Genomic DNA, 23298 nt, shown 5'->3' on the forward strand with positions numbered 1-23298 from the left:
TACATTTCTTCTAAGTACATTGCATATTTTGCTGTAGGTTCTGGCCCTCTTTGCAATAACACAGGATATATACCATCCATTCCTGGTGATTTATAGGGCTTACGTGAGTTTGTTGCCCATGCTACTTTTTCATAGTTTTCAATATTTTTGACTGTCTGTCAGTTATCAGTTTATCTTGTATGTTGGTATTGGCAACTATTCACTACCTGAATTTGGAGTTTATTGATATTTCATAAATAATTATTTTAAATAAAATAAAGGATATCCTTAATGTTAATGTATATACAGTGTTAATGTGATTTAGATACATGTAATATTGAAATCTTTTGTTTTTCTATATATTGAGGATAACTGCATTATTAAATAAATATAAGTTTATCAGTTTTTTAGTCATTTGACCATTTTTGTACACAAAAAAATTTACCCATAATAATAGACATTTTAGGCAACAATATTTTTACATGTCATTTACTACTTAGTGAATAAAGAATAGAAATTCTTATTTCAAAGAAAATTTATAAAATTAAAATATTTATATGGTAAATATTACTTCACAACCCTTTGTATAGATAATGTATGTAAAAATACATACCATGATCACTGCTTTGACTTCCCTTATTAGAATGGTCTTGTTTTATATTATCAAAATCACTATTAGAATACTGGAATCCTACTAAATCATCTTCCTTCTGTTCTAATGTCATATTTTCACCTGATTTTTCTGTTTTAATTTGGTCCAAACTAATTTCAGAACCTCCATGTCCATAGTCTTCAATATAAGTATCTTGATAAACTGGAGCAGGTTCTTTTTTTATGAATTCACACTTGTCAAAAATACTATTCTCAAACTTAATATTTGTTACTGTATCTTCATTTTCCTCTTTTCTTTCCATTTTATAAATGGAAGTCCAAATTTGATGTTTTATTTTTACTAAAAAAATAGCCCAATTAATTTTTCAAAGATTTGTGTGTATTAAATACTAATGTCTAGAGCCTGACCCACTACTCTGAGCCGCGTAATGTAGGTTGTCTATTATGAATTTGAATCGGGGAAATTATTGACAGACTGACGCATGACGTCCGACATCGGATAATCATTTTTTAGTAAAATAGATGTTATAATAATTATTTTTCTTCCAAAAACGAATTGTCATTAGAACAGGCAATTTTAGTTCTATCATATAATAATTTAATGACTCCCTTTTTAACATTTATGTTGTGATTTGATTTATAATTTGGATATATGTTCATATGCGCAACAAAACATATTAAAAGCCAGAGCTTGTCGAGGAACTAACCATCATTTAATAAATAATTTTTATATAACTGTGCTGAATAATGTATTTCGAAACGGGGAAATTATTCATTTATATGAGTACCTATGTAGGAGCTGCCAGTTATGTATTCTTCCAACGGTTTCTCTACTAGATGATCTGTACCGGATACGTCAAATGTAACGAGATACTTGGGAGCTTTACTCGTATCCTGTGGAAGTTCTTTCTCCCAGTCTATAGTCAATTTATGGTGAATTGGTCCAGAAGAAATATAACTCACTTCTCTCCAATCATATCTTGTATAACGTGGCGTGCTCGTTTTGTAACTTCTTCTAGTTATAAAAATAGTTATATAAATTCATTTATAGATATTACAAAGAAAAGGTCTCTAAAACGTTTTTAAGCAAGCCAAAGAAATTACATTACAAGGAATGAATGAATCAAATATGTAGCACCTTTTTTGTAGATGTATTATTCAAAAACAAACTGAAGTTATTACTATAAACAGGGATCTGTATAGCTGTGGCTATGCTTGACTTAAATAAAACAACGATTAGATAGAAAAAAAATCACAAATGTCATTAAAATTATCAATATTTTTTAAATGTTAATATAATTTGGTACATTGATTTTTATATTTAATATTTTCTAAGTAAGTTTTTATATAAATAAATAGTCTATATATAAATGTACCATTAGATGAAACTTTGAAAACAATTAGGACAAATTGCAAAATGATAGATTAACAACTAGAACCAAATTAAATGTGTCAGCTATAACGGAACTGTTGACATTATCTACTGACAACACTTATTTTCATCTAAACAATGATTTCTATAAATAAAATTTTCGGGCTGTGCTTTAAATCCATAATTAGCTAATATATTGATGGAAGACTTCAAAACAAATATTCCTAATCAAAATTTAAAGCTCACAATACGTTGGAAATACGTAGATGATCTGTTGGACACACTTCTGATTAATATAAATAAAAGATAAAAAGGAGTCAATAAAACTTACAATGGAAAAGAAATAATATAAATCGTTGCCTTTTCTGGATGTTTTAATCTCAAAGGAAAATAGTGGACATGGGACTCATGTATACAAAAAACCAACACATAAGAACATATATCTAAATTATAAATCAAATCACAACATAAATGTTAAAAAGGGAGTCATTAAATCATTATATGATAGAACTAAAATTGCCTGTTCTAATGACAATTCGTTTTGGAAGAAAAATAATTATTAACATCTATTTTAGTCAAAAATGATTATCCGATGTCGGACGTCATGCATAAGTCTGTCAGTAATTTCCCCGATTCAAATTCATAATAGGCAACCTACATTACGCGGCTCAGAGTAGTGGGTCGGGCTCTAGACATTAGTGTATTAAATGGCATGTACATCTTTCACATTTAGTCCCAGTCCCCAGTGAAGTTAGCTATAATTGAGATGTCAATTAAAGTTCATAGAACGCTAATAGATTCTAACTCGATGATGATAAAACGAAATGTTGGCGTTTGGCTGTGTTGCCATGTTTTTTTAATAAATCGGGAAAGAGCATGTGATTTATAATTAATAAAAATCCAATAAAACGTTAACAAACTAACAGTAAAAAAGAAATTCTTTCAAAAAATAATAAGAATAGTATTCAGGTACTTTCCACAGACATCTGGTGACCATCTGTAACAATCTGGCAACTGGTGATTCGAGGATTGCCAAGTGTGTCAGCTTATTATCAAAGGTAAATGCCAAAACAAATTTGTAATAATTAACTGCAATTAATATGAGAAGAAACGAGTATTTATTCGTTCGTGTTGTATATAAAAAAATTGCATAGTTCATATAATAATAATGTATTTTTGAAAGCTTCTCTATTTGTTATTGAAGCCTACAACATATACATTATAGACATAGACAAACGTCAAAAATTTGTTCTGTGACAGCTCAATTATAGCTGACTTCACTGGGACTAAATGTGAAAGTCCAGAGATATGTAAGAGAGCATCTCTGTGAAAGACGCACCAAATGGCATTAATGCAGTGGCGCACTCGGGAGGTTTTGGGGGTTAAACCCCCCCAGGACCCTATTCCGACACTGTTACTAAAGCTGGATTTATAGTTTGACGCACTGTAAACGTAGACGCACTGGAAAAAGATCAACATAGAATTTTATGTACTCTTATTTATAAATGAACGTAAACGCATGACGGAACGTAAGTGAAACGCACTGCAACGGAAGAGTTGGCCAACTTTCATCTTTTACAGTGCGTTACTTGCGTCTGGCCAATCAAAAGGAAGAATTTTGTGCTGTCAACCAAAGTGAACTGTCTGGCCCGCCCACCATTTTGTAAAGTTGTTTATCAACATAATCGAATTTTGATTTTGTTGATTATTTGCTACAATGAACGTTAAGAATTTATAAAATAATAGTAATAAATAATAAAAGAATATTATAGTATCATGGTCACCAACTCTAGCCACTGTTTCTACTCATGCGAAAAAATTCCACTCCTTCGATTTATAAATTGAAATAATATTTACAGTCCGTTTGTCACGTCTGCAGTGCATCTACGTCTACAGTCCGTCAAACTATAAATCCAGCTTAACACATTTTAAGACTCAAAATGGAGGTAACAGCATAAAAAAAATTTCGGTGGCCAACCAAAACCCCCCCAGAGACAAATTCTAGGTGCACTACTGCATTACCATGTCGGACAAAGTGGTTGAGTTTACAGAAAGTACAAGCTGATTATAGCCGCAAATGTCAAACATGGAACAAAAAATTTCGGTATAGCAGTGTTGGCATGTTTTTATAATGTAGATGCTGTATGCTTCAAATATAAAAATATGAATCTGAGAAAAGTACATTTTGTTTATATTATGCTTAGAGTAGGGAGTTCTACTCGTCAAAGGAGTGACCGCAACGATAACTACAGTGAAGCCGAGTGAGCACCAAACACGTGTAACAGTGGCGTATCACCTAGGCCAATAAGAACAATATAAAACTACATAATTTAATTCCAAATAATAGTAATCATAAATTTAGTTTAATTTTCTATTTTTATTAATTTTACATTTTATTAATTTTACAAACATTATGCAAGACGTACACAAAAGATTTAAATAAATGACAGTCTTTTAATTTGTCGAACTTTTACACATAGGTCGAAATAAACAAGGATTCGGGGATGTGATAAAAGCAAACAACTTTTTAAATTATTGATTTATTGTCCACTAAACAGTATTAATTTGTTATATTTATTTCGAATAACATTATCAAATTCATTTTGTTTTTTTGTTACGTTGTTCATTACGTTTAAATATTTGTCCACTATTGCTTCAATTAAAAAAATTAAAAAATATATATGATTAGAAGCACACCCTAAAATATGTTCTTGTAGATTGCAAAAATATTGTTTAAATTGAACGCATCTGAGTATGATTGTATTTTTTAGAATAGAGATAAAATTGGGTTTTCCCAAATTTTGCTCGTTTATTCTTAAAAATGTTCCGATGTTTTGCAAATTGCAATCACATCTTTGGACATATATGTTAATCCCTCTTGATTTTTTTTTTGTACTTAATGAGTTTAAATAATTTAATTTGTTTCCAGACAATGCATCTACACAATTTAAAGAACCTGCTGTGCAAGTAATTATTTGAATGGAACACTCGCTAATTATAGTCGAATTCATTACTAGTCATGTTCGCTCCAAATAGTTTCTAAAGATTGTTCATAAAATGTTTCTAATAATCGAGCTTCAGGTGAACAAATATTAAACTCAGGTTTTTTAAATCGACTTAAACCACTTAGAATGGGAATATCGTCCAATGGAACACAATTTCCTAAACCATCAGACCGAATTTCACTACGCACTAATAACCTCTTATAAGCAGCAGTGAATTGTCTGGCAGTTGGATTATTATTCCATCCCCCTTTTGATCTTATACTAGTGATGTAACAAATGTCATTTTTTGAACATTCGCGAATGCGAATATATGCCACTGACATTCGCGAATGCGAATATTCAGTTTTTTTTATTTCTCCGGCACTGCCGGTAGTCCCATTTGCGCGAGGTGTGTGTGTGTGTGTGTGTGTGTGTGTGTGTGTGCGTGTAGTTAGATAAGTTCAGATAAATTTAGTAATTCAGCAAGTTTTAGAACAATTATACAAATCGATATACTGTATTACCACAGTATAGACTTTTACCACAGTTGTTATTTACTCTATGGTATTACATTACAGTGTAGTGTACATTATATGCATCTATCTATCTTGTTCCGAAAATTGCTAAATTACTAAATTTATCTGAACTTATCTAACTGAAATCGAACTGTTTATGTTTGTTTGTTCAAGATGATTGTCTAAAATTAAAAATTTCACTATAATAAAAGTTTCAGAGAGTAGAATTTCCTATTTTAAGATATTATGTTATGAATTCTGCAATTTTTGATTTATATAAAACAACAATGAGTAAATATTTTTTTCTTTGTAGAATAATTGCAGTTAATTATTAAAAATTTTTTTAGCAATTACCCTTTGATAGATTAGGGGATAGATTTGGCAATCGTCAAATCAGCAGTTGCCAGATTACAACAGATGTTTACAATTAATCTCGAAAGAGACAAATATTTACTCGTAATTGCTTCATATAAATTAAAAATTGCAGAATTCATAAAATAGTATAATCAAAATGTACTTTTTAAAATCTTTATCTCTTTATATTTGAAGCATACAACATATTATGCATTATAAAAACATGCCAACACTGCCAAACCGAAATATTTTTGACATTTGCGGCTATATTCAGCTTGTACTTTCGGTAAACTCAACCCACGGTTCGTAGACTTACTACGGTTGCCTCTTTCGCCTAACCAATGAACATTAAGCCCGAAACTGTACTCTCGTGACGTAATACTTCCCCTTCAACCAATCAACACTGCAATCGACCTACCCTCTACATTTAGTTTCAATGGCGAATAAATAGGTTTTGTATTCTTGTGTACTCTGGTTACGTAGCTCAAGCATCCCCACCCCAGTCGGAAGAGGCAACCGTAGTAAGTCCACGAACCGTGAACTCATCCGCCAAATTATATAGAAATTGCCGGTAAAGTGAAGTTAGCTACAAATGAAGGAAAATTTTGTATTTGACAGTGTTGCCATGTCGTTTTAATAAATAACGAAAGAGCATGCGATATAATTTTATGCATTGTTTTAAATTGAAATTTTGTTTACCGAACACACAAATTCACACAATTTAAATGTAGTGACGATCTGAACAAGTTCCAGTAACTAACTAATGCATTAAATGCATTAAATCATAAGAAACTACATTCCATCTAATTTACTTACCGTTGCACGTCATTATCATTGACAGATATAGAAGTTGACATAGTTGCCAAAGTATAAAAAAATCCTGAATCCATTTTAAATCAAATAGGTCACATAATTATTGCAAAAGTGGATTATACAACAAAACAAATTAATATTTAATGTAAATAAATAGAAACAAAACAAGAGTTAAAAAATAATCTTGTTAAAAAAATTTTAGCCGTTTGTATGCGTCGTATAAAGAAGTTTATTAATTTTTACGACCTGAGAAATAGAACTCACATTTGAAATATGTAAATTTAAAGCAGCAGCTACACGCTAAACCAAGAATGTATATTTTAAGCATCTACAATAATATACAAAACATACATTTACATACTTCTCTAACAGCAGTCAAGGGTAGAATGGGGCCGTTATTATCACGTTCCTGTTTAAAATAATGAATTAAAGAAGCTACCATCTCTTTATAACGACTATTTAAATTCTTACGTGACATTTTTGAAATAAAACACACTCATCTTGTTCTAAAAAGAACAGATTTTATTAAATAGGTAAAAATATAAAACAAGAGGTATTCACTTTAAAATTCAAAATAATAAAGTACAAAAAGTGTCAACACCGCAACTGTCAAATAAGTGTTACCAATTTATGCCAAAATATCACATTCGTTCGATTACAATTACAGTGTGTTCCGAACAAATGTTCTTCATAAAAACCCTTTATAATGCATTTCTATGGATCTATGAAACCAAGTTCATAGATCCAATAGTATTACATTGGTAATTACTGTAGTCAATTGACAAATCGTAACTGAAAGCAGCTCGATTCAAACTTGCGATTATTAGTTGAATCTCTCGTTCTCGCTTCCCGCGTTCGTGATATACGAATTCTTTCACGTTCATTTCGGTCGTCACGTTCTTGTGCAATATGATTAGATCGGTAATTAGTTTGGTTTGTAGCATTTCGGATTCTTCTACCTAAATTACTTCAATCTACAAAATAAATCGAAGAAAACTGGAGAATTTGTTTCGTTTATCAAATTGACAAAAGAAAACTGAGTAGATAAGGTATCAGAAAATCCAAGAAAAACAAGTGTGTGTTCACCAATGTACACCGGCAAATAGACAGGTTGTTGTTGTCTGTAAAATATCTACTTTGTCTATGAAAGAGAATGTAATCAAAGAGGATATAACACTACGTTTTAGTTTTTTTAACTTTTTTTTTAATTTGATATGACTTGGAGTCAAGTCTTTTAAGCCAAAACAACGTTGTATGTGTATAGAGTATATTAAATTAATAATATATTAATTATTAAAGATAATAAACGCTTTTTAACGCGATTTGTTTGATCCATTAGATCCTCCAACGCGAACACGCACACACACCAACGCGCTCACACATACATTTGATTGAATTTGAATTTTGTGCAGCGACAATAAAGCGCAGATTGACTCCTCGGCGTTAGGAACACACCTACATTGTTCAGACAACAGTGAGTGCTTGTAATTTAATATAAACTTTATTGAATAGCAATAAAGTTCAAATTGACTCTAGATTTTTAGAAAATATTTGTATGGGAAAAGGAAAAAGGCTGTTTTAGGGTTTTCCCGGAAATTATTCGAATTTTTCTCGCCGTAAAATCAATCCTTAGACTTCAAGGAACATTTTAAAAAAAGAATTGTTAAGATTGGTCCATGCGTTATTGAGTTATGCGCTTACCAACACATTTTGCGATTCATTTTTATATTATAGATTTGGACATTTTTCACATTTGGGCCCAGTGAAGATAGCTTCAAGTAAGCAATCAATTTAATTTCACAGAACAAAATATTGCGTTGGCAGTGTCCAGACCAGTTTGTATGGTTTGTGCACGCTCCAACAATGATCGCTGTCGCAAGTAGTGACAAGGTGACAACTGACAACGAGTCTCCATCCATTGTGCCTAGAGCCCCGTGCCCGTAATCATAACCTACTGATATGACAGAATCTGGTATTTTTTAATTGTTTTTTAAATTTATATAAAACACGAACGAATGATTATTTGTTTCTTTTGATATTAGTTGCAGTTAGTTATTAGAAAAAATTTGGCCATTTGTAGATTAGCGAATAAACTTGGCAATACTGTCAAAACACTAGTTACCAGATTGCAACAGATGTTCAGAGCAGATTTCAATTGTATGACTATTTTCTTATAATTCTGGGATGAAATGGTACCTGAATACCGTTTTGTTAATGTAATTAGTTAGTTACTGGAACTTGTTCAGATCATCACTACATTTAAATTGTGTGAATTTGTGTGTTCGGTAAACAAAATTTCAATTTAAAACAATGCATACAATTAATTAAGATTATATCGCATGCTCTTTCGTTATTTATTAAAAGGACATGGCAACACGGTCAAATACAAAACTTTCCTTCATTTCTAGCTAACTTCACCGTCACTTTCTATATAATACCACAGTATAGACATTGTTATTTATACTGTGATAATACTTTTGCCGAATTATTCAACAAACAAAAAGGTTGGCAAAAGTAAAAGTATATAGAAAGTTCCGGTGAAGTTAGCTACAAGTGAAGAAAAATTTTGTATTTGCCAGTGTTGCCATGTCGTTTAATAAATCCCGAAAGAGCATTGTGATATAATATTAATTACTTTTATTAAACATTCTTTTTAAGTTTTCAAATGAAATTCAATGAATTTAAATTTAATTTAATATAATTTAAATGAAGCTTAAGTTTTTAAATTTAGTTAAACCTCTTTCCCGATATATTTTTACTTTCTTATTCACATTTTATGGATAAAATTGTCAATAATGATAGTTTATTCTCTGCAACGTAAATTTGAACAAATATAATTTTTTAATTACTGCAGGTCTGATGGTTAAAACCAAAATTAATATTTTATTGAAGGTTGTGGATTAGTTCCATGTAGAAGTAAATGTAAATGGAGTATTAGAGAATCAAAACTCACTTCCACTAACAGATACATCTATTGAAACCAGAAATGGTTGAGTTTACCGCAAGTGCAAGCTGAATACAGCCGTAAATGTCAACCATGAAATAAAATATATCTGTTTGGCAGTGTTGGGATGTTTTTAGAATACATATGTTGTATGCTTCAAATATAGAGAGAAATCTTTTAAAAAGTACAATTTGATTATATTATTTCATCAATTCGAGTAAATATACATATAATAAACAATAACGAGTAAATATTTGTCTCTTTCGAGATTAATTGCAAACATCTGTTGCAATCTGGCGACTGCTGATTTGGCGATTGCCAAATCTATCCCCTAATCTATCAAGAGCAATTGCAAAAAAAATTTCTAATAATTAACTGAATTAATCTCCAGAAGAAACAACTACTTACTCATTCTTGTTTTATATAAATAAAAAATTGCAGAATTCATAACATAATATAATCAAAATGTACTTTTCTAAAGCTTTACCTCTTTATATTTGAAGCGTACAGCATATATCTCATTATAATAACATGCCAACACTGCTAAACCGAAATATTTTGTTCTATGTTTGACATTTGCGGCTATAATCAGCTTGTACTTTCGGTAAACTCAACCCCAGAAATTATACAGAATTATAAAAAAATAAATTACTACAAATTTATAAATTTTCCTACACAAATTTGATAAAAATAGCAAGACATAATTCCTAAATGATCTGGAAACTGACGTTTCGAAGGTTTTGACACTATTGCCAAATTTATCCTTGTTTTATATATATTTTAAAAAAATACCAGATTCCATAAAGTATACTTCAAATATAAAGAGATAAAGATTTTAAAAAGTACATATCGATTATACTATTTTACGAATTCTGTAATTTTTAATTTATATGAAACAATAACGAGTAAATATTTGTCTCTCTCGAGAGTAATTGCAAAGATCTGTTGCAATCTGGCAACTGCTGATTTGACGATTGCCAAATCTATTCCCTAATCTATCAAAGGGTAATTACCAAAAAAAATTCTAATAATTAACTGCAATTAATCTCCAAAGAATTACTCATTCTTGTTTCATATCAATCAAAAATTGCAGAATTCATAACTTAATATAAACAAAATATACTTTTCTAAAGCTTTATCTTTGTATATTTGAACCATACAGCATCTACATTATAAAAAAGTCAACACTGATAAACCGAAATTTTTTGTTCCATGTTTGACATTTGCAGCTATAATCAGCTTGTACTTTCGGTAAACTCAATCTAAAAATAGAGAATTATCAAATCAAACTGTTAGAAGAATACGGTAACGTTATTTTAGCAATGGAGCATGCGCAGTGTGAAAATTGAATAACAAATAATTTTAACGTTTACGGGCTCCGTTACCGTACGTCAAATAGCGGGTTTGATATACGGTAACGAGCGAATCGCACCAATTCGTCAAGACTCGGGACTCGGATATTGAAGTTCTTGTTCTGTAATTGTATTTCTGTGCATTAGTTAACACGTGTTTTCTGTTTTCTTGGTTAAGTATCTGCGAGACAAATAAAACATTTTATTATATTTCATTATATTCATCAATTATGAACACGGAAATAGTGAAAAAGACAAAAAGGGTGCGTTTTATAAGCACTGATGACCTTTTACTAGTAAAAGAAGTGCGAGGAGTCAACCCTCTGGAATGTCCTGTTTACTTGTTTACTTTAACTAATATTGCTTGTTATAAAATGTCTTCCATATTTCTGTAGAAAAAATTTGAAACCCAAAATGTACAAAACTAGACAAAATATATACTTTGGGTGAAAGAAAACAAAAAAATTTATTATTTAATTATTAATTAATATAATATTAATTAATTATTTTGCTGTCACATACGACATTTGACTGACAGCTGCAAACTATTAACGTGAAGCACCAATTCAACCATTTGATAACTCTAAAATTACTTATCCGTTAAAACTTATACCGTAACAAATAGCGTATACGTGTCAAAATAACGGAAAGATAAAATTTTACTTGATAACTCTCTAATGTACTATTTCAAAGCATATTTGAGGCATAAAACATATACATAAAAAACGGGTGTTGCAGTCCAGTGGGACTGCCGGTAGAAGTTATACTTCTATACACGCGTTCGCCGTTACACATTTATATGGGAGTCAATCTGCACAATCATTGCATATGTAATGCTATAGGTAAGAAAGAGCAGAAAGAGAAACAGAATTAGGTATATAAGATATAGGCATATGGTGCATCGTTTGCTGTATATAAACAACATTTGACCTGTAATAGGAGTATAGTAAATGAAGGATTGAATCAATATTTTGATAAAAAGTAATGGAAATAAAATACCATTATTACTAATGTGCAGCTACATTGTGCAGCTATGGAGTCTTGGACAAAGAAGTGAGAAATCAAGTACAAAAAGCAAATAGACTGACAGGATGAATTAATAACACTATATGGCGAAACAGACACATTAACACTGAGATGAAGTCAAGAATTTCTAAAGTCAGTGTAAGACCAATAATGACATATGCCTCATAAACAAGACCCGACACAGCCACAACACAAAGGCTACTGGAAACCGCAGAGATGAGAGTGAGAGTACTGAGAAGAGTTACAGGAAATACGCTAAGAGATCGAAAGAGAAGCGAAGACATTAGAAGAAAATGTACCGTACAGTGTATTAGCGAATAGACAATAAATAGAAAAAATTAAAACGGAATAACCCCATAAGCAGAATGGAGGAGACCCGTGTCGTCAAAATAGCAAGAGGTAAATCACCAGAAGTATCGGACGGCCGGGCAAAAGATGGATTGACAACCTTCCATAGATGTATTAATTCGCCAATGAACAAGCAGAATTGCTTATAAAGAATAACAAGAAGAAATTCAATAGGGTTCGACCTTGGACCAAGCTATGTATCAAGTATCAAGTTTTTAGGATTTTTCCTTTATAGTTATAGCACATAAAGGCAGAAAAACAGACAGACAATAACTATTGAGTCCTTAATAATAATAAATATTAAAACGGTCAAAAATTTTAGTATATAGTTTGTTCTCATAAATTGTGGAGATAATTACAACATATTCAACATATATTCTAGCGAAAATGAATGAATTTATTCAATATGCTAACGTGAAAAAAAAAAACGAAATAACCCAAACAACTCTTTTCTGAACCTTAAAACTTGAATTACTAAATTTTTAGGTAACTGAACTAAGCCTCAATTTTATTAATAGCGTATTGGCGCCATTTTGTAAGATACTTTTAAATGGGACCATGGAGAAATTAATATATTATTTGAAAGCACTTGTATAAATCATTAGGTCCCTGGATTTTTTTTATTCTTGGTGGCACCGTTTCAAAATCCCCACTAAATTGTGAAAATCTTATTAAATTAACTCTCGGTGAAAGAATAACTCTTTCTTCCCAGATGGATAACGTCACTAGTATCATATATATGACAAAAATCTAAATTTAAAAATAAAATCGACCTTTTTTGAGATTTATCTCCATACATATAAATATATACATAAAAGAAATTTAAAATAACAATCATTATATTTGTCCCTTTCATCTCTACGCCCATGACTACTATATGTACTAATGATAAATATTTATTCAATGATAAATATAATTGACTCATTCATCACACAGAACAAATTCCATTTCAACCCCTAAATACTGCAGCAAATGCTGCACAAATGGCGACACAATCCATGAATGCAGACAACGTTCTTTCAATGTCCGAACTGTGGCCAAAATCACAAATCAAGCGCCTGCCCCAATCCAACTCGAGTACAGCCCCTATCAACCTAAAAGGCAATCACACCATTCAATCTAACCACAGAAATAAAAAATATCATCAAACGCAATATAATTGTATTGCAAAATATCCTCCCCGGAAAACGATATCGGATTACGGCGGATACAAGCAGAGTCATCGAAAAGATCTTCGGCCATAGATGTGTCTGGTCAGAACAATAGGGTCTAAATGACCTTCAACCCCAATTATTAAAGTCCCCTTTATGGATTTCACCCTATGTGCAGTCAATTTCCAGGGGCTCTCCCTAGAGACCCTCATCAAAAATATCCTGCAAAAACATAACATCCAAATTCTAACCAGATACTTTGTCACTCGATCCCTACTTTTGCAGGATATACAGCAATCCATCTAAAGCGTTGTCAGGTTTCCCGCGGGAACGGTATCCTTATCAAACACGGAATACCACATTTAAAGCGCAAATTCCCACAAAAGTTTTAGTCACCCGTCGTGGACTTCCTGGCAATTGATCTACACGCTCCCAACAACCAAACGCTCACGATAATCTCTTATAGGATTTTTCACCTAAGAAGACCGCTTTGCCATTAAATGCTGGTAACTTTATTACTAGCGGACCAGATAAGCGGCGATATATTTTACACTACCTTTATGAATAACATTTTACTGCTCTGTTGTTTCAATCAGCACTGCTCAACAAGTTATCGTTTATTGGTTTATAATTTTATTGCAATGTTAATTTTTTAAAATTTCTTCTGACGTATCGTATAATGTAGATTTACCCAATAATTAAAGTTATGCATTTACAAGAACATATTATTTGAAAAATAACGAGTAAATACCATGTGTCATAATAATTGTAATCTCAGGAAAAAAGACAGTTAAGATTTTATACACACTTAAAAAATTTGTTAGAGTTACATGGTACGAAAGTCCGGACCTGGCAGAATCGCAACCAACACCTGTGGCTTACTCTGCAGTTTCCCCAGAAGTTGTCGTATTGTTTCTTTGTTATTTGCATTTTAAAAATCATTATTATTCTTGGTCTTGTTCAGTTTAGATGCATTAAAATTGTAGCTTGGAAATAAAAATATTTTTTAAAAACAAATTTCATTTTTTGAAATTTAAATTTGGCGCAGTCAGTAGGATTTGTGCGAGTCGCGAAACTGTGAATTTCGTATCTATCGGAAAGCAGACTTTTTCGGGACTTTGGTGTTTCAACGCCTTAAGTGCAAATCCAAAGAACATTCCGTTTAGTGGAAAGCAGCCCCCATTGGAAAGCAGCCCTTCAGTGACAGCAGTCCTTCATTTGGGTGGACAAATTTGGAGAAGTAGTTGGCAAAGACTATCGAGGTGAGTGCCAAGTTCCTTCTTGCCTTCCTTATTTATTTTTCATAAATTCGGAAGATAGGTTGTTAAGACATTGTTTATTAGACGATATTTTCATTTTATGATTGACGCTGATTCCTTGGTAGAATCTCTTAAGAATCTAAAGATTAACTTTAAAGGTAGGAAGAATAAAGATAATAAAAATATTAAAATGGCAACTAACCAAACTGTTCAAGCTAATCAAGCGACGGCAACGCCGACGCCGACGTTCGAACGTCGTCCCATTAATTGGGAACTATTTAAGTCAAAAATTTCAAATATTAAACCTTATGATGGAGATACAAATACTTTAAATAAATTTATTTATCTTTGCGATAACTTAATTATTACATATAGAGCATATAATGACCAAGAATTAAATGATCACATTTTTGAATGTATTCAAGGAAAACTTATAGGAAAAGCTGAGCTTATGGTAGGAAATAGGGTAGAAATAAATAATTGGGCACTTTTAAAAGCCGCGCTTATACAATGTTTTTCTGATAAACGTAATTTACAATTCTTAACACAAGAACTTACTAGAACTAGGCCACAAAGAAATGAAAATTTAATAGAATTTGGAAATAGATTACAATTGTTAGTAAGTAATATAGTACAAAGAATTAGCAATGATACTAATCTTGATGTAAATCAAAAGGCTGTTTTCATACAATTTTGCGAAAATACAGCACTAAACACTTTTATTACGGGTTGTACCGGCACATTAAAAAATAATATGCATTTAAAAGCACCAGCTTCTTTAGAACACGCCATAGCTTATGTAAATGAATTTGAGAATTTCGAGAAATTTTATTCAAGTAATAATGACAATAAGTCGCACCAAAATAAAGGCAATTTCAGAAATCAGAATTTCCCTAATTCAAACAGGCAATTTTATAATCCCATGAATAATCAATATTTTCAAACAAATTCTTCTATTCCCCAAAATCCAAACTTTAATACAAATAATAATTATCCCCAAAATTTCCAATGGCCTCGCCAACCTATTAATGTACAGCCTCAACAGCTACCCCCTAAAAGACTCCCAACTAACTCTGAAGTCTTTGGACCTTCCCGAAATACGAATGTTTTCAGACCAAATCGAACTCCCCAACATCGCGCCCCAAAGCCGGAACCGATGAATATTTCCACAAATTCTAGATTCCCTTCAACGTTCAACAGAAGAACAAATAATTTTAATAGAAACTATTTTCAAAATAATGAGCAAAAGCCGAATATTATAGTTGAAGAATTATATAATAATGATTACGATAGACAAGAATGCGAACAGACGCATAGCGACGTCGACGCAGATATCCATTCCGGTGAGCAAGTAGATTTAGATTATTTTCCTCAGAATTTTCAGGAAACCACCTCAGAAAACCAAATTAACTTAATCGAATTAAATTTAACCTCTAATAACCCTTTACCTTACATCACTACTTCTAATCCCCCATTAAAATTATTAATTGATACTGGTAGTACGAAATCAATCTTAAAACCCAGTATTGCTGAACAATTTTATTCAGATTGCATATATTCTTCAAACGTTTCAATTTCTACGTCTCTTGGCACGAAAGATATCAAATACCAAGCAGCCATACCGGCGTTCCAAGAATTTAATCGAAACAACATACTGCACTACATATTATACGACTTTCATGAGTTTTATGATGGCTTGATCGGGGTTAATGACCTATTATCCATGAAGTTTAACATTGATTTTAATAATAAATGTCTCGTTAGCAGAGACACAATAATCCCTATTAAATTTAGAAAACCATCAGACATAAAGTTTGAAATATCTGTTGGCCCTTATGAGAAGATTAGAAAAGAAGTCCCTGTGACCGTACCGAACGGTGAAATATTAATTGATAACATAATTTTAGGTGATATGTATGTACCAGAAATGCTAACTGTAGCAAATGATGGTTTAGCTTTAGTAGAATTTGTCAATGAAACTAATAAAAATTTATCTATTACTTTATTAAAACCCATAAACGCTTATCCATACGATTCTAACGTTTATCAATGTTATAAATTTGAATTTTCTAATAGACAAAATAATTATTATAAAATAGATTCCGATTTAAATGCTCTCGAAACGGAATCGATGGACGTTAATTTAGGTGACATAAATGAAATAATAGATAACGAACTACGCAACTTTGACGACTTATCGCAACTTTCAGAAGGAGACCTTGACTCCTTACTAAATGATGGATCAACTAGTAAAATAAATATTATTTCGGACATACAAGTTCGACCCCCTCTTGAAAATCCCGAAAGAGATGACTCAGACTTAGAAACCTGTCATACCTCTTTAGAAAATCCCATTCTAGGTATACCCATAACCGAAAAAGCCCTAAATACTTATAAAAATCAAATTACATTAACAGGTGGAGAAATAAATAAAATAAAATGCAAAAATGAAAAAATATTTGATAATAATAGATTTTATGTTACTTTACCTCAAAGAAATATTGAAGAAAGTATTTTTAAATTTGTAAAAGAATATATAGATCCCAAAAAGATTTATGCGTTGTACTTTAAAGAAAATATTTTACCAGAAACATTTGTAGTAATAGTTCAGAATTATTTTAAAAATTCCGCTTTTAAATTTGTACATTCCACAAAATTTTTAACTGACATAATAGATACTCAGGAACAGAAAGAAAAATTAGAGTATTATCACATACACAAAAAAGGACATCGCGGCATAAATGAAGTAAAAATGTCCCTAGGATCACGTTACTATTGGCCAAAAATGGCAGAAGATATCGAACGATTTATAAATAATTGTGAAACTTGTCTTAAAAACAAATACGATAGAAATCCTCCAATTATAAAATTTAGTCTAACTCCCACTGCATCAAAACCCTTTGAACATATTCATGTAGATGTCTTTAAAATTTCTAACCAATCATATTTAACGATTATAGATTCATTTTCGAGATATGTCCAAGCATATCCTTTACCCAGTGTCAATGGCACCTCCGTAGTGGAAAATTTACTTCTCTTCGTAAGCCACCACGGTTTACCTTATAAAATTACTGCCGACTGTGGAACAGAATTCAAAAATAATGACCTTAAAGATTTTTGTAAACTTCAGCATATAGAACTACATTTCACAACTTCTAAAAATAGTAATTCCAACTCCCCCGTAGAAAGGTTTCATTCTACACTAATAGAATGCTTTCGCTGTCTTAGAGAAGAAAATAAAGAATTAACCCCTAACCAATTAATAAAACATGCTATTCTAAGCTATAACAATTCAATGCATTCCATCACTAAGTTTACCCCATTTGAAATAATAAAAGGACACATTAACAGTCCAGATCCTGTCGACTTGGACGATAACCTTATTTTATCATACTATGTACAAAACCATAAAAAAGCAAGTAAACAGTTATACGAAATAATAAAAAGTAGAAACGAAGAAACAAAAGAAAAAATAATTAATAAATTAAATGAAAATCGAAATGACCCTCCAGATTTCTCTAACCAGGACGTTGCATACGTCAAAACAAAATTGCGCGATAAAAAGGCACCAAAATTTAAAAAGACTGAAGTAGTCCAAGATTCAGGCCTTATCTTACAAACTAATAAAGGAAATTACCATAAAAATATAATCAGAAAACCCAGAGTAAAACAAAAAATATCTTTTCAGGAAAATGAAAATCCGGACAACGTGTTTGCTCCTGATATTCTTAGCACTTCAACGGAGATGTGAAGGAGAAGATGTAAAAATTACTCCTATAACGAATCCTTTGTTACCCATACTATTAGGACCCTGTAAAATTATTTACACTAAGCATACCTTTATACACTATCTAGATTTAAGGGAAGTAACTAAACAGATAACTAGTTTAACTAACCATTTTTATATCCTTAAGAATAGTCTAATAGTAAGTAATGCTTCTAACCCTATATCTTTTCATAACTTAGCTGAACAAATGACAAAAAGAACCGAATTCTTAATAAAAATTCTCGAAAGAAAATTTGAAAATTTACATCCACATATTCGCTCTAAAAGAGGTTTAATAGATGGAATAGGCAAAATTAATAAATGGGCTTTTGGAACTTTAGATGCTGACGATGGAGAACGATACGATAAAGCAATTAATATTTTACAATTAAATCAGAAAAATGTAATTCATGAACTTAACCTTCAGTCAACTTTGTACAAAAAGCTTGTTAATCATTATAATCAATCTTTATCAACCTTGTGGCAAAATCAACAAAAATTACAAGACAATATAGAAAAATTTAAATATTCATTAGAAATCAAAATAATCACTTTGGATAATTACATAACTTATCAAAGTATTCTTTACCAGATTAATCTTGATTGCCAAAATTTAATAACATTTATTGACAATATTGAAAATTCGATCGTTTTCTCTAAATTAAATACTCTTCATAATTCAATAATATCTACCCAAGAAATCTCAGAAATGATGTCATATTTATCACATATATACAAAGAAGAACAAATCGCAAAATTTAACAATGTGCTAACATACTATCTGTTTCTCAGTACTGAAGTAACCTTTTACGAATCCAAGCTTATATTCGCTATCCATGTTCCTATATTCAAATCAGAAAATTACGATTTTTTCCATGTTTACCCCGTAATACAAAATCATCAAACATATATTCCTTTATATCCCTACTTGACAAAAGGAGAAAAATCACTATCGATAAAAGAAGAATGTCCCATCCTCGAAACCAGATACTACTGCCAACAGGACTACACCCAAATAGATACCTGCACCTATAAATTAATTGATGGACGTAACCCAGAAAAATGCTACGCCACTGAAGTAAATCTACAAGAACCCATTATCGAGCACGTCATGGAGAACCAGATCTTAATAATCCCATCCAGTACTGTCAAATTAATCTCAAAATGTGAGTCCAATTCGTTTTTGGAAATAAAAGAACCTTCGTTAATAGAAATCCCGCCAAAATGTGAAATAGAAGTTGGAACCTTAAAATTTTCAAACAATCCACGAATCCAATCTGGAAAAATCATAATATTACCAAAACTAGAAAATTTCTCGACTGAAAAGGTAAATTATCAAGTAACCAATTCAGTCGTGTTCTAGTTCACCTACGAATCGGACGTGCCTATCGACAAAGCGGAACGAAATTAAACTGTTTTCGTTTAAAAATTGTGTTTTTATAAATCTGCAGATTAGGTGTAAAAATAAAATTAGATTGTGAGTTTTAAGAACAATTAAATGGACCAGTTAGTCGGGGGGAAACCCCCAGACGACCCAGTGCCCCCAGATATACGTCAAAAAAATACAAATGATATACAAACAACAACAGCAATGACCATCGATAACGATAACACATCGAAAGAAAGACAGGAGTTTTTGTATGTAAGTACTGATTTAGGCCCGTATCATATTTATGTTGAGAATAATTCGGTCGAATTTAAAGGTAAATTAAATGCTCTTAAAATCGGAGATATTATTCTTTCTAACTTTCCGGAGATAGACAATAAAATTATAAGTATCGATTCTATAGGTCGGAATAGGGTTAGGATCAAGTTAAAGGATTATAAATCAGCAAATTTTCTAATAAATAATAAAAACGAAAATATTTTTGTTAAAAATAACTTTGTATTGTATATCCCAAAATTTATTCTTCATAGACAAGGTGTTATTAGAGATATAGAAAAAGATTTTTCAGAGGCGTACATAAAAGATAAAATAAGACAATTTGATCAACATTGCACTTTTGAAGTATCTAATGTCAAAAGAATAAAACGTAAAGTAGAAAAAATTACGGATGAAGGTAAAATAGTAGAATATGTACCCACAAAGTCTTGCATTGTTATTTTCAAATCACAAATCTTACCAAAATATATTTCTATTAATAAAGTTATCAAGGAGGTAGAGCCGTATAACCAGAAAGTATTATTATGTTATAACTGCCTCCGTTTTGGTCATCTGGGAGGTCAGTGTCGAAGTAAACCAAGATGCAGCAAATGTCAGGAGTCCCATACCACACAAGATTGTAAAAATTCAGATTACATACCACGGTGCTTTAACTGTCAAGGAAATCATCTTACTACTAATTTGTCTGCTTGTCCAGAATTTAAAAGACAAAAAATTGTAAAGGAAACCATGAGCTCTTGCAATATTAATTTCTTTGATGCAAATAAACAGGTCCCAAAAAATACGTACGCAAACATAGTCGCTCATAATACTTCTGCCATGGAAAGTGGTCAAATATCCTCGACAAATTATTCCCAACGGCCTCAATCTGGACCTACCCCTTCTAGTACAATACAGTATCATTCCTCTCAACCTCAGTACTCACAGTCCCACAATTTACAACCCAAATCCTATAATAACAATTTTACTAATTATATGTTTTCTTCTCCTACAACTTCAAACCCAAACAAAAGGCACAGACCAACCAGCCCTGATCCCATTGAAATTTCAAGAAAAGAAATACTTACACAACCAAAAACCTCTTTTGTCTCGGGGGGAATTTTTAATAGTCAACATTATTTAAAAAACTCAGCCGGAGTAAAATTACAATCAGAGGAATTAAATGCAACAATAAGTTTAGTTTTAGAAGTAGTTCTCAATATTATAAGTAATATAAAACAAACAAACAATTTCGATGTATCAAAATCTGAAATTGTGGAATTAATTAGTAAACATGTAAACCATACCTTGTCTTCAAATTCGCAGACACAAACGCGAACATAAATTTGCTGCAATGGAACTGTCGTTCAGCAGTAGCTAATAAAGTAAATCTAGAATATCTGCTATATCAAAATAATATTTCCATAGCATTGCTTTCAGAAACGTGGTTTAAATCAAAATACTATTATAATTTTAAAGGTTACAATTGCTTTAGATCAGATCGGGCAGACGGTTATGGTGGAACTGCCATTTTATTAAAATCAAACTTAAGATGCGAAGAAATAAATCTTAAAAATAGATATCCTTTCACTCACAAATGAATTTCAGTTAAAATTCTCCGAGGTAAAAATCCCATCAATATTGTGTCAGTTTACATTGAACCAAAGACCAAGATATCTGAAAGTCAATGGTTGGAATTCTTTAAAGACATACCTAAACCGTTTATTATTGGTGGGGATTTTAATTCCCACAGTATCGCATGGGGCTGCGAAATTGAAGACAGCTATGGTAAAAAACTTTTAGAATGTATTGATCATTGTAATTTGATATGCTTGAATGATGGATCGCCCACATTAGCAACTAGTAAGAGTCCATCCGCTATTGACTTAACCTTTTGTACACAAGATATTTCAAAATTTTTTACTTGGAGAGTCCTACAGGACCCTCATGGATCCAATCATCTTCCGATTATCATTAACATGGAAACAGAACATATAACTTCATTTACAGCTCAAAACTATCACAAGATCTGGAATCTTAACAAGGCCGATTGGAAATTATACACATCTGTACTAGAAGCTGTAAATCCTCCTGGAAACTATCAAACTCTAATAGCAAACATTAATAAAGCAGCCAATTTAGCAATACCAAAGTTTTCATCTAACGGAAAACATAAGAGACGAATTTCGAACCAATGGTGGTGTGAAAGTTGCAAAACCGCCGCTGATAACCGAAAAATTGCATATGGAAAATATAAACAAGATCCTACAAGAAATAATTTAGTTGAATTTAAGAGACTTGACGCTGTCGCAAAAAAACTTTTCAAACAAAAGAAAAAACAGAATTGGGTAGAATACTGCGAAAGCCTAAATTCAAAAACACAAATCAGTGAAGTGTGGAAGAAAGTAAACACTTTTAAAAACCGCAAACAGTCCAACAAGATTCCAATAGATCCAGAATCCAGCTGGCTAGATGAATTTCATAAGAAAATATCTCCACAGTGGGTACCTTCACAACATTTTCCAGAATACAGCGAAACAGTGTCAAGAGATAGGTTTGGCTTAGAAGAACCATTTAAAATGTGGGAGTTAGAGCGAGTACTTAGTCAACAAAATAGCAGTGCTCCAGGTAAAGACAATATTTCATATTCCATGATATACCATATTCCTCACCACTATAAAATATCATTATTAAATATTTTTAATGACATTTGGAATGATACGTCACAAATTCCAGACAGCTGAAAGGAATATATTCTAATACCTATTAAAAAACCTGGTAAGCCAGAAAATTGCAGTAGATCATATAGACCAATATCCTTAGCCTCTTGCTTCCTAAAGACGTTAGAAAGGTTAATAAAAAATAGAATTGAACATTGGTTAGAGCAAGAACATATTCTCCCAAAATCTCAGTATGGATTTCGAAAATCAAAATCAACCCAAGATGCCATAACTGCCTTAGTCTCATCCATACTAATAAACTTTACTGATAATATGTATACTATGGCTGCTTTTCTTGATGTCTCCTCTGCATTCGATACCGTTAACTTGGACATTATGCATAAAAAGCTATTAGACATCGGCTTCCCCATCACCATAGCTAGTTTTCTGAGGACATTGTACACTAATAGATCAACTTTTTTAAAAATCAACCATTCCATCTCTCCACCACGTCTTACGAA

General features: G+C 31.6%; 2 protein-coding genes across 10 annotated transcripts in view; one reads left to right on the forward strand and one right to left on the reverse strand.

Moving 5' to 3' along the window:
* Nucleotides 1-23298, reverse strand: part of LOC140449879 (uncharacterized) — a 298794-nt gene that overhangs the window by 164478 nt on the left and 111018 nt on the right. Inside the window, exon 1 of one of the 9 annotated variants that reach the window (XM_072543279.1) lies at nucleotides 593-986. The exons of the other annotated variants lie outside the window; for them this stretch is intronic. Within the exon in view, the coding sequence (XP_072399380.1) occupies nucleotides 593-893 (301 nt within the window). The 5' untranslated portion in view covers nucleotides 894-986. Of the gene's footprint in view, nucleotides 1-592; nucleotides 987-23298 lie in introns of those variants that run through there. 9 annotated transcript variants of the gene reach the window in all.
* LOC140449881 (uncharacterized) overlaps nucleotides 1-23298 on the forward strand; it is a 241033-nt gene that overhangs the window by 87266 nt on the left and 130469 nt on the right. The gene's annotated exons all lie outside the window — the stretch shown is intronic.

Source organism: Diabrotica undecimpunctata, chromosome 9 (genome assembly GCF_040954645.1).
Source record: "Diabrotica undecimpunctata isolate CICGRU chromosome 9, icDiaUnde3, whole genome shotgun sequence".
In the NCBI taxonomy this organism is placed as follows: domain Eukaryota; kingdom Metazoa; phylum Arthropoda; class Insecta; order Coleoptera; family Chrysomelidae; genus Diabrotica; species Diabrotica undecimpunctata.